A 13,168-nucleotide genomic window follows, 5' to 3' on the forward strand; every position below is an offset into this window, starting at 1 on the left:
GGGGAGGTAGCAGGCTGGGACTATCCCAAAGTTTAAGAAATAGTTAGACAGGTACATGGATAGGACAGGTTTGGAGGGATATGGACCAAACGCAGGCTGGCGGGACATGTTGGCCAGTGTGGGCATGTTGGACCTGTTTCCACACTATCACTCTACGATTCTATGACTGTCAGCATGGGAAGGTCATGCAAGCTGATATTTGGAAGTAAGATTTCTGATACAGGCAAGGCATTTGATGGAGGCTATGGATTTTAGGGAGCTGAAAGCTTCATAAGGTAGTAAAGTGTGAGTGTTTAAGAGGCTTAGTGGGGGGTTCAATGTGGCTTTTATTAGACCACCTGGGTTTTGTTTTGTATTTTTAATTATCACTCCTGCACATACTTGGTGGTTCTTACTGATAATATTGGTTAGATGACAAATTTGCAAATGGGATCCAATCTAGAAAAGTGCAGTCAAGGTTTTGTAACAAGGTGTGATGCATCTGCAGTCTCTATCTTAAAACATTATAGAATAGTTCCAATTGAGCACCACCATTTTCCTACACCACTGTATTTAAATGTAGAAACTTAGATTATTCACCTTGAAAGAAAGTGAGGTGGTTATCAAAAGAGTTGTCTGAACAATGAACAGTATTAGAACAGAATAAGCAGACATCATGCATGGGAAATTTGTGACTGCAAATACATTGACTAGATGATATGGAAAGTGAATAACAATGGAAAATAAATTTCAGTTATCTAATAAGAAATTGGGAAAAGAAACTAGTCCTCTTAAGCTTCATTGGCTAGGTGCTTTATGCTGCACAAGCAATAACATGCTGCAGCAAAGGAGGAAAAAAGAAACAGATCCTGCAGGTGCTTTATTATACAGCAGAGGTTTATTTACAAATGAAGTTACAGTCAGCTACGAACAAAAAGGATGAGTACAACTTGCATATCTGTCCCCAAAACTCAAGATGTCGTTAGCTTCACTTCTGAAACCGTGCTAAGTTTGCAAGGAGTTTATGTACTGCATATCTTAAACCAAACTCTTAAAAAAGTAATGAAAAGCATAGCCTGTATTTGTGGCCTTCACAAGCACAAAAATCTGGTTAAGTCAAGACAGGAAACAAACCAGGCCTTAAAATGCAAGACAGTCTGAATATATCCTGGCCAGATCCTCAAAGTGGCACAAATTGGAAGGATAACCAGCACCTTGTAGTTGCAGAGCCCTGATTTTATCCATCTGCAAGCTATGACAGCTGATCAGGCCACTTGCACCAAATTTCACCATTTTGTTTCTCCCAGTGTGAATGTGTAAATGTGACTTCTCGGGCCCCAAATGCTAATTCTTTAGATTATACGACTGTTACTTGTACTTCAAAGCAACAAAGACCTGAATGATCAATACTTGATTTAAAATGTCACATCTTTCTATGCATGCAAAAAGCTATACAACTTGGTATTTTAAAGCTTAACTGAAAACATTTATACTATAGATGAACTGTTACAAACGGCTTTTATTAAAAAGACAGTATAAAAATCCCTTTTTTTTTTACAAGCTTCTACATGAAAGAAAATAAGTTTGATCACTTTCTCAGCTGCTCAGTAAGCCTAAATTCTCCAGTTTCTGTATTTTTCTTACATTCAAATAAATGTAGTTTCTGCAACAATGTTAGCCAATTATCTTTACAGCCAAGAAGAATGAAACAAAGCACTCACACAAAATACACAAATCAATATTACAGGAAGCATGCCCGATCACTGCATTGTATCAATGCACACAAATGGAACAAGAGTGTGGACAGCAAATTGCTGGAACGTTCTGATTGTGCTTAAAGTGATCAGTCAAGCAAAGTGATTCCTGAAATTGAACTTCAGGCAACAAACTGAAAGATAGAATAAAGTTCTCATTATGTTAATGAATACAGCACCGATCGTGACTTGTTAACAACCTTTACAAATTTCAAATTCACACAGTTTGATTTGTACCAGCAGTTTTATTAATCCAATTGAATATTAACTGCAAAAACAATTTAGTATGTTTTGTTGCACAGTATAGAGGGCGCTGCTTTATTAAAAAAATTAACAGTAACACAGCATTGTCATAGATTAAATTTGCCTAAAAACAAAAATGTGAAAGAGTTTCAATGAACTAATGAATAATATCAATGTTAACGGGACTTTAATTAACTAGTTGTAGTTACTGCACCATTCGGTTTACAAATCGTGGCTGAAATCTTCCAAGCACCATCAACAAATTAGTCTTTCACACTAGATTTTCTTGTAGTCATAAAACAGTACCACCTTCTCTTAACATCTACAAGACCCCCCTCCCCCCCCAGAGAAAAAAAAAAAACAAAAGAAAAAATAAGCACATTTGGAAGCTGAAAATGGATGAGATTCCACTGTTCAGTCTTCATGGTGACTGTCAGACTTGTGGGCACTCAGTGACCTGGATTTAGACCGAGACCCCGATCTCGAATGAGTACATGATCTTGATTGTGACCGTGCCTTCGAATCCTTTCTGGATGCTGATTTTGATCTTGATACTGATTTAGACCGGGATCGTGATCTTGACCTCGACCTGGATCTTGATCTGGTGTAAGAACGGTGGCGACGTCTATGCCTAAGGAAAAAGATGGAATTACATTTCTAGAGCATCTTTCAAAACTGGTGACTAAAGCACTGAAATGTAATCATTCCTGCAAGTAGGTAAAATAGCAATTTCCAGCATCTTCATTTTCATTCTGTGGCCTCTTCATACTATTCAACAACATAATTTGCTTGAGCAAAAGACAAAGTGCTGGAGGAATTCAGAGGGTCAGTCAGTATCTGTGGAGGGGGACAGACAGATGACATTTCAGGTCAGGACCCTTCTTCAGACTAAAAAAAAATACGAGAATGTTGATCCAACATTACATTTCCAATTTTCGGCCTTTTCTCCCACAAGCCTCTACTCATTAGACATTTACCTTAGCCTTAAGTATACACAAGGACTCAGACCCATATCTCCATGATAACATTTATTAACTCTAAAGCTCACCAACTTAACAGCTTTATTTTTAACCAACATTAATTTCTCATCGTCACTCATCCCATGGTTCGCTAATATGTCTAGCAGGCTCTGCCTCACTTCTCCTGCGAAGACCAACTTGAAGCATTTGTTAATTCCCCTGCCTTGTTCTTTCCCCATTAGCAAGAGAATATACACATTTGCCCTCACTAGTCTTTTCTACATCCAAGCAAAAGTTTCAATGTCTCACCAGTATACTCATGTTTACTCAGCCATTTTAAACCAATTTCTTGGTCCTTAGGTGCTGATTTCCAGGATACAAGAACACGACTCACTGGTTAATGCAGAAACTTGGCTATCCTTTCCTACTGTACTCTATTACCACAGTTTCAATGTGATCCAATATTGATTGAGTTCTCACAAATTCAGTCTCTAGTTTACAGTAAACCCGACTTATTCAGGCTAAGTTAAAGACCTCACTGAATAATGTAGTTACTAAAGAATACGTAACAGTGCTAAATTGTTAAATCTAGAAACTTTAACAGAAACATGTGTAGCAGTCAATACCGTCCACTTGCCCATACCTGTCATTGAAGGAGTTACTGCGGCTGCGTCTGCGCTTTCCACTGGATCTGCTCCGTGAGCTAGCAACAAGAGACATAGTTAAACAACTGAAAGAGATTCCATTCAATTTGGGTCATGCACAATGCTTTCGTTACCACATACTTTTTTGGGCTGTCAGACCTCCTGTGACTGCGATCATATGAACGACTTCGTGATCTCCTCCGGTCATAACTGCGACTTCTGGACCTCCTCCTCCGATCATAGTCATCGTAGCGGTCATAGCGAGGTGAGCTTCGCGAGGACCTTCGTTCCTTTGACTTCATCTGACCAGGTGCTGGAATTATTAAAGTCAGGATTTGCAGAAATGCAAGGTCAGAAATAAGGAATCAAAAGGTCTTATTGTCTATGATGTGCAATACATTTATGCCACAAACAAACAAAAAAACACGCCAAAAACATAAAAGCACAGCTTTTTAAAATTACTATGCTGGAAACAGATTTAGATGAAACAAGAAGGACTAGAAAGCATGGAGGCGTTTTTACCCCCTCTTGTGACCTTGAGTAGCAGAAAGTTCAAATTTAAATTTAACAATACATTAAATTTGAGGAGACAAATTCCTAGAGGCACTCAGCTGGTCAGGACCAAATGGACATACGATGTTTCGGGTTGGAGCCATCTTCAGACTGATGAAGTTTGGGGGGGGGGGGGGGGGAGAGGAGGCAGAGGAGGAGTGAAATTTAAAGCTGGAGGGAATAAAAGAGAAATACAGAATTTGGGGATGGGAAGTGAACATAGAGGGGAAAAGAGCAGTCTGGCGGGAGAAATGTGTGTGCACTAGGACGGGGATAGGTTGGGGTATACTTGAAATGTCCTTGGGTTGTGGGCTTCTCAAGCAGACTATGAGGTGTTGTTCTTTCCTTTTAGTGGCCTTCGCTGGCAATGGAGGCCAAGGACAAAAAGGTCACTGTGGGAAGGGAAGTTAAAACAAGCTAGCAGGCGTTAGATGACAGAGTACAAGCGTTCAGTGAAACAGCGGTCTAATCTATGCTTGGTCTCGCCAACGTAAAGGAGGCCATATGAATTATACTTACTTTTTCGATCACCTTGGGCAAACTGGATCTCAATTTGCCGGCCACACACCCACTTTCTGTCCAGGTTGTGGAGTGCATCTTCTGCATCACGAACATCTTCAAACATGCTAAGCTGTTAAGGGGGCTTTTCACTTTCACAGGTTTCGAACAAATCCTACAATCTTTAATACACATTTTCAGCCACAACAATGCTTTGCCAAAAATCTAGAAAGCTAGTTCTTAAATAAAATTGCATAAGATGCTAAAGTTCCATTATCCAATCTATTCCTTAAAATACACATGCAAGTTTACTAATTTTACAATGAATCAAAATTGTTATATCAATTACATCTCAATTATAAAATTAAAACTAATCTACAATATTACATCCCAAAGTAAATGTTAGGCTGTATCTCATCACCACTGTTTGTCTTCATTAATTTGATTTAGCAAAATTATGCAAACAAAATTAAGTAACTTACAAAATATAAAACAATATTACACTGCTGGTCAAAGCATCAAAACAGCTTCACTGCAGTAAAATTCACCTTGGACCAGGGAAACACCAGTCATGTGCCACAGCAGTGATCATACAAAGGGACAAAACCCTGCCCAGAAGGCAAATGCCTCCCACAATACACAGGTTCTGACAGGTTGCAGGCATCCGCCAATGAATGTCAACTCTGCTTTACATTTACTAGGTCAAGTCACAATGGCACTCGCAATTATAGTTTTGCAGCACCTAGTTGATTTAGGAGTGGCCGTTAAATAGCTTTAAACAGAAACAAAACTACTTAAGCTTGAGAAATCCAACATGGGACCTTTTTTTTTTTTTTAAGGGGAGCATTAACTGACAGGAATTTTAGTTTTGGGAAACAAATGATGGAAAATGGACTCATCACAAGAGCATTCAAATCCATCATCTCCTGTCAAGTCAATGTAGCTGGAAAAATAAATGGTTGCAAACATTACAAACAAAAATAACAATTGAAAATTAAAAAAAAGAATTTATCAGCAGCAATACTGAGACTAAGAATTATGAATTAAACGTTCTACAGATTTGTATTACATAAGGATCATTTAAGTTTGTAAAAATCACAATCAAAACATTTAAAGAGCGAATTAATTGTTTTCACTACAGTAGGATACAATATCAGGACTTTGCCGGTTACCTTAAATTTGGCTGTCAACTTGACCTTGCACCGTCAGCTTGACCTTTAACTCTTTAAGTGCTTGCCAGAAGGACTTGACATGAGGCGCTGGCCCAAATAAGACACTTGACTTTGACAAAACAACCTTTTTCCAATTGCGGACAAATCGAAGCCTTGACTTTTCCCTCTTCAAGCTTTAATCTTTTTCACCCTCCCTCTCTTTCTTTTCTTCAAGCCTGATCCTTAAGAGGTCTTTGGCTTGTCTGCTTGTCTTATGCTTGGATTCTATCTAAAGGCTCTTTCATACTCTTTGTGGGATCGCCAGTTACAGCGGAGTGCTTTAAATTTTCTGAGGCAACAACAACAAAAAAATTATGTCAGGGGATGGGTATAAAGAGACAAACATGCAGGGTTTGAAATCATTTTTTGACTACCTCCAAAACTAGCCACAAAAGTCACCAGCAGGTACATTTTACAAACAACTTAAATCTACCCATATTTTTCATTATTCACACTTCTAGTTAAGTACTTACAGAGGAATATAAATAGAAAAAGTTGTTAGAAAAAGCAATACTGGAGTGCAATACAAACCAGCACTAGCAATTCCTACAACCTCCATGACAACAATAGAACATAAGCCACACAAATCAGTACAATAAGTTTACATATGTGGAAGCATATCAACAGCTCTAAAGTTTTAGCAAGCTTCCCAAGTCCTGCTAGTCACAGGATTTAGAGCAAACTAACATCTATGTATTATTTTAATACCCAAGTTATATGCAAAGAACATTAAAAACACACACCTTCAACTTTAATGGCTATCTAAGAATACTTACCATGATCAGAATAGGGAATGCAACACAAGTTACTTTTTTCCCTGCAAGATCAGTTTTTCCCCACATTTTTACTCAATGTTACAATCCTGGATTTTAGTTTTCCTACTATATTATTTCATGAAAAATGAAGATTTATTAAAGGTCAGATGACCTAACATGTCATGAATTCAAAATGAATTTAATTGTAGATTAGGTCTGCATTTTCTGTAAAATACTAAAGCAGACTTTCTTAGGCAAATATTAAGTGATTTTTATAATCAGACTTTAAATCAAACTTGAAGCAAACAATTAAGGAAAAGGGGGAAGCTCTAATTTGTTCAAATTTTCAAAATTATGATGTTCACAGGACTGGTGCACATTAAATTTTTTTTTAAAAATCACAATTGATTTAACTGCGTGAGAAAGAGATTCCAAGATGCCAAAAATATTTCATTCTAATTTAGTTTGTCAGTTACCGTAAACGTTTTAGCAGCCATAACAATTTAAAGTGTCCCAAAACATAATTCATTAGATTAGTTTAAGGAGGTCATTTTCCCCAAAGAAAAATCTCCCAAAACTGTGTAATCTGCCATTTTAGTTTTGATGCTTCAAAACATTAATTCAATCTCAATGTTAATGAAAGGGCATGCTAAAAATATATTTTCTGAATTAAAGTATTCAAGTATTTTTATTTTTCACTTTGCATTTGCACCTAATCAGTCTACAGCACATAATATTAATGCACTAGACAATGACAAAGTTTAAAAAATTGGTGTTCTAGGAGACAAGAAATTCCAGGGGTAATCCTATTCAGAATTGGATTCAGTAATTTAATAATGGTATATTAAGCATATCCCATATTTCACATTCAAACGTACAAGGATGCAAATGCGTTGAAACAAAAAAAAAATTGTGCCCATTAATCTAAAGGAGAACTAGCCAGGGATGAATTTCTTTGAATTCAAAACAATTAGCAGAAAATTGCTTTATTTCAGAGGCAGAGTAATAGATATTTTAGCCTTTTAAAACCTAGAAAGTCAGTTTTAAATCTAAATAACCGTTATATACAACATTGTACTAATATTACCCATGCATACAACACAGAATGAATGCAACTTATGATTGGCACAGAGTAAATCAAGGAGAATGATATATGTGCAAAGTTTTCGTGGGCAGTGAAATTGAAGTGGCAGGTACTTTAAAACAGCTCGAGACTAAAATTTTACACCAGTAGCTACATTCTAATGAACTCTGACTATTTACAGCTAGCCAGTACTGAACACCACACTATTTGTCTTTTTGCAACACGATTGGTGCTGCCAGGGGAAATGTAAATCCATTGCACTGCAAATACTTTTGATTTGTCAACTTGAATTTTATTACAATTTAAAAAACTTTGTCCCTACGGAATAGAAAAATAATGCTTCAATGGAATATAGAATAGGCCATAATAAAACCCAAACATTGTGGATACCATTATTTGCAGTGTCTATAGCTAGGATGTTCATTAACAATTCCACATTGGTAAATAAAGCTTGTTAACACCCTCAACTATGGCCTGTTTGCAAAAATCATGGCATATATATGGTTATATGTCCAAACTGTAAAATTAAGGCCCAGTCAGACTAGAGACCATCATCCAAAAACCGAATAAATAAAAACAATACAATTAACAATACCCACTAATGCTCATTATAGATTCCACCAGGGCAAATTGAATTTCATTTAAAACTATATTTGAATAGTTGTAGCAGTAAAAAAAGATAAATTCTTCAATTACTGACATACTTTGCATAAAGATGATTATAAAAGTGGTAGGACATTTACTGGGAATTATTTAACACAGACATGGGCTAGAATCTGGTATGTACTGCCTGGAGTAGTGAGTGGTAGAGGAATACACTCATACAAGCACTTGAATAACCAAGCTATGGACTTCATGTGGCTAAAGACGCCATTTCTGTTCTGTGCACCATTTCTTTAGGCTGATTTGCTTGATCTAGGAGCACTGGAAGAATTTCCCTGTTTAATCCTCAATGTGCCTCAATGGAGAAACCAGTCTGAGCCGTTAACAGTAAGTATAACCATTGGCATGGCACGCAAGATAAATTCCACAATAAACCCCCAAAGTCCATGGGCTTAATAGCAACTAGAGCTCAACGGGATCGGTGACATATACTGTGGTTGCTTCAGGTCAAATGCTGGATTCTTCTCAAAAAGCAGAGCAGCTCAATTCTCAAAGCCTTTAAAGAACCTACTGTCTGGGTGGATCCAATTTCTATAGAAAGCTCAACATTATCACAACCAAAGCAATCTGCTTGCAAGGTCCCTTCCATGTTAGTTAAAGAATTTATGATATCAGTAATACCTAAAAGTTCTGAAAAAAACTGTCCGTTCAGCCCAAAGTTCTGATGGTGTCAGATTAATCAGTAAATGTAAATTTCAAAATTGGAGTTCAGAGTTTAAAATTGGATTTAGACCTGATTTAATAATCTTAACAATTAAACCCTATTTTCAGTGTGAAAATAACTAAAGATCCACTATGTGGAAATAAATTGCGTGATTCATGTGAATTACAGTAAAATCATCACATTAACATTCATTTAGATTCACATCTTTAAGCTATTTTTGAGGTTCAAGGAACAAACAACCAGGGCAAATGGGATTACACATTTGCTAGCAATATTAATTTAAAACTATTAACCTATATTATATGCAAGGAACATTTGGAGTACATATCTGCTCCTGTGATGCAAAATCAATGTTCCTTCAAATAGATTGTATAGGTGTCAAGTTACAAAGAAAATGACATTTTGTTTTAATTTCTCCTGTAAATACTTTAAAATCGGCCATGACATATTTCCATTCACACATATCCATACTGATTACAGCAACCATCACATACATGGGGAAATCGAGAATGCATGAATATGCCTGCTGTAAACAATGGAGCCTGTATACATGATTGCACACACCCCCCAACATTGCATCTTATCTCCACTAATTTCCAAAGGAATAACACTTTACAAAACTAAAATAAATAAGACATTCAAATGCATCAAACCAAAAAGACTGAGTATCTCTGCTTCACTCATTTAGGAGAATTGAAGAAAGGATATTGTATATATGCAAATCCTCTTGGACGTCGAGTGTAGAAGTCAAGGGGAACGTAAACATCTACTATTGGGCCATAGCGACCAAATTCACGACGTAAATCCTCAGGCCTAAAGTACCATAAAAATGATATAGTTGATTTGTAATATGAATTGCCCATTGTGCACGTGCTGAAGAGTCCAAAAACCTCATTGATATTAAACCATCTGGAAGATTATTTTATTGTCTCAAAATTTGGAACATCAAATCAACGTGTAAATTATGAGAAGAATAGAACCAGTCAATTTGCTGGTTTTCAGGCGAGTGAAAGGCTCAAGAGCCATTTTCAATTATATTGCTTTAATGCTGGTTTAACGGTAGATTAACTGTTCTGCTGGATTTATCAATTTACCCCAAGCATTTTGAGGTCTAAATAATTTGACACCTGAATATTGTTCTTTCTTGCTACATGGTCCTTCCTGAACCACCTGGAACTTGAACAGTGTCCAGAATTTATCTTGTATCATTGATATTTGTGCCAGATTTCAATTGTTTAATTAGCAATCTTAATTAGGCATGACCAGTTGCTGTGATCAACGTTAACTGAGTAGGCACATGCTCATTATACCATAAATGGAATAAAAGAATAACCATACATTTCACCTAATCCAGCAATTGGGTTCTATTTATCTGCATAGATGATCTGAAGCTCTCCGAGAGATATATTTGGGCATTTTATTAATATTCTATCAAACACTACAGGTAGTTCTGCGATAACACAATAGCTGCTGTCCTATGAGACCTTGCGCTATAGAAAGTAGTGTAATAAAAACAATTATGTCAATGGGAAGAGAGGATCAGCTTCACACCCAATTATTTTTCTAAGATTTTCAAAAAAAATTATAACTAATTTTTGTCAATGCATGCAAAAATATTGAAAGCTGTATATTATATATTTGAGCACGGGTGTCAATAGAAGCGATTCTTGGCAATTTCCTGCAGTGCAGTTGTATTCAAAAGGACAACAATATCTGATTATAGCTAGGAGACAACTTGGAAAGCCCCCCCCCCACTTGTTGAAATGCCAATGTCCTTTCTGCATGTCCACTTCCAGAGTTACTTCTAAGCGGTTCTCTAATTCCCAATCAAATATCACATCATAACAATTTCAGCATGCATAATACAAATTCATTGTCACATTATATCCACCTCATGTTATGGAAACATGTGTTATAGCAGAACTACCCGAATAGCCTTTTAAACTTTCACTATAAAGAATCTACTGAGCAGTAATTCCAAACTTTCATAATATCTAAATTCCCAGCAAGCTGTTCTCTGAGGCAACAAACTTGAATTAAAAGTTGAAGAATCACCAATCGGAAATATAAACCTTTTCCCTTTCTTAGATGCTGTCAAACTTGCTATGTGTGCTCTCGCTGCATTTATTTCAACCCTTCAGCATCTGCAGTTCTAGCTTGGCTTGAAACTAATTACTATTCAGCACAACTAAATTAAAAAACTTTCCTTTCAACCCATCAGTCTTTTTTTTAATGAATTAACACATTAAGGAACATTAAGTATCTTTGAAGTTAAATCAATTCTGAAAAGGGTTACTGCAAGGACTCACTGTTAGGATAAACCAAAACAAAGCTTTCTTTAATCTTTTACCCACAATAAAGGTACCAATTACCAGTTGGTAATCTGCAGCACATCCAGATTAGGATTCTTCTGCACACACATGTAGCCGTTCTTCTACAGATCGTTTTTGCACAAATTTTAACTGAAAGTTGGATCAACTATGATCCATTCTATTCAACTATGATCAACTATATTCCTATTAGTACACTCCATCCAGAAAAACCACCCAAAGGATAGGATACCCACAAATAATGCATATTTTCCTTTCACTGAAGCTTTAAAAAGGAAGCATTAATGGGGCAGAGCCACATGATTTGGAACAAAGGTACATGCTAAAAGCCTAGTTACATAAATTTAAAGAGTGTGGTCGCTAAACTAAACACATTTACTTGGTGTTAAATTGAATACAACAATTTGATATAAAAATAGCTCAGTAATTTTCAACATTTAGCAAAATTCGTGATAATTCTAATCATGTTTCTCCCAATTTGTTAACATGGTTATATCCAAAAAACAAGGTTTTTAGATTAAGTTATTCATGTTACAGGATAATCAGAGCTGCGTTCCCCTTAGTTGTCAAATGATGGAGAATTTTAGGTGCTGTTGTATGCAAAACCTTTACAGACTCCTTTTTAATATGATGCACATTTATCTTTTGGAACAATTAACCAAAGCTATACACCTTTTAGTTAGACATTAGCATTTCTAAAATCCAACATTTGCATTTTTTAAATAGTGGTCCCAAATCTAAAATTAACTGATAATAAAATAACCAAAGATGTTGATATACAATTTAATAATTTAAGAAAGAGGACCTTCCACACTCCCATTGACAGATCTACAAATATACTAAACACTAAATAAATTTACATTAAAATGAAAATATGGAAACATTAAAGATTTTTTTTCTAAAATATACCCTCTAATCCTCATAATTCAGACTTTTAAAACCAAATGATGTTTATTTTTCGAAAAAGTTAACATTTTAAATTGCAGATATTCTTTTGGACATTTTTTGGAGGGAGGTCAGGTTAATACCGAAACGTGCACTTCATGCGGCCGATGTAGACCACAATGCAGATGAAATCCCTCTAATTTCCAAACCACCAGACCAGGGACGTCCTACTTTAACCGCGCTCTTTACTCTCGGCCTAGGACCATATCCTCATGCCCATAGCTCCAGAGAGACCTCCCTGCCCGGGGCTGGGACTAGCCGGACCCTGCTCCCCCCCCGTCCCGGAGCCCCGCCGCCCAGCCTGGACCTGCAGGAAACACCGTGGGCCTGGATGTGTGTGTGTGTGTGGGGGGGGGGGGGGGGGGGGGGGGACGGACGCTGTCCGGCCTGGCCTGGGCCTGGGGACAAGGGGCGCCGAGGCTGCGGCCTTGCGGTGGCGGCGCCTCATGGCCCCGGGGAGGTGGGGTGGGGGCGCACACACACACTCACTACCCACCCTCTCTCTCTCTCTCTCTCTCCCGCCCGCCGTAACCGCGCCCGCCCTCGGATCCCACGCGGCCCCTCTCACCTGGTGCAGTCGCCCACATTCCTAACGAAGAGCGAACTGTTGGGTGGACGGGCGTACCGAGACATGGCGGCGGCACCGAGCGGGACGGGACAGGCGACCAGTGCGCACGCGTCTCAGTCCTCCCGCCACATGGAACTCACTAGAACGCGCGTCACAGCGGCACGCCGACCAATGGGAGCGCGGCTTGCGGGCGAGTGGCCGCCGCCGCCATCTTGGTGTAGGAGGCGCGGCACGGCACGGCCGCCATTTGGTGAGGAGATGGAGACGCCGGTTGTCCGCTCCTGCTGCTGTTGTTGTGGCGCCGAGCCACTACTCCTCC

General features: G+C 38.0%; 1 protein-coding gene across 5 annotated transcripts; it reads right to left on the bottom strand.

Annotated features, from left to right (window-relative positions):
• Positions 1-863: 863 nt before the first annotated feature.
• Positions 864-12,977, bottom strand: srsf10b (serine and arginine rich splicing factor 10b). Of its 5 annotated transcripts, none has more exons than XM_078423342.1 (6): positions 12,850-12,977; positions 5,802-6,129; positions 4,651-4,811; positions 3,721-3,892; positions 3,579-3,638; positions 864-2,607 (listed from the first exon to the last, which is right to left on the bottom strand). In XM_078423342.1, the coding sequence occupies exons 3-6, from the start codon at positions 4,754-4,756 to the stop codon at positions 2,391-2,393; spliced, it is 555 nt and encodes a 184-aa protein (XP_078279468.1). In that variant the 5' UTR covers positions 4,757-4,811; positions 5,802-6,129; positions 12,850-12,977; the 3' UTR covers positions 864-2,390. The 5 variants fall into 5 exon arrangements, with proteins under 5 accessions (XP_078279468.1, XP_078279470.1, XP_078279467.1 ...); XM_078423344.1 differs by having other exon boundaries at positions 4,651-4,757; positions 5,779-6,129; XM_078423341.1 differs by lacking the exon at positions 5,802-6,129 and adding an exon at positions 9,715-9,819 and having other exon boundaries at positions 4,651-4,754; positions 12,850-12,968.
• Positions 12,978-13,168: the final 191 nt, after the last annotated feature.

This window comes from Rhinoraja longicauda, chromosome 27, assembly GCF_053455715.1.
Source record: "Rhinoraja longicauda isolate Sanriku21f chromosome 27, sRhiLon1.1, whole genome shotgun sequence".
Taxonomy (NCBI): domain Eukaryota; kingdom Metazoa; phylum Chordata; class Chondrichthyes; order Rajiformes; family Arhynchobatidae; genus Rhinoraja; species Rhinoraja longicauda.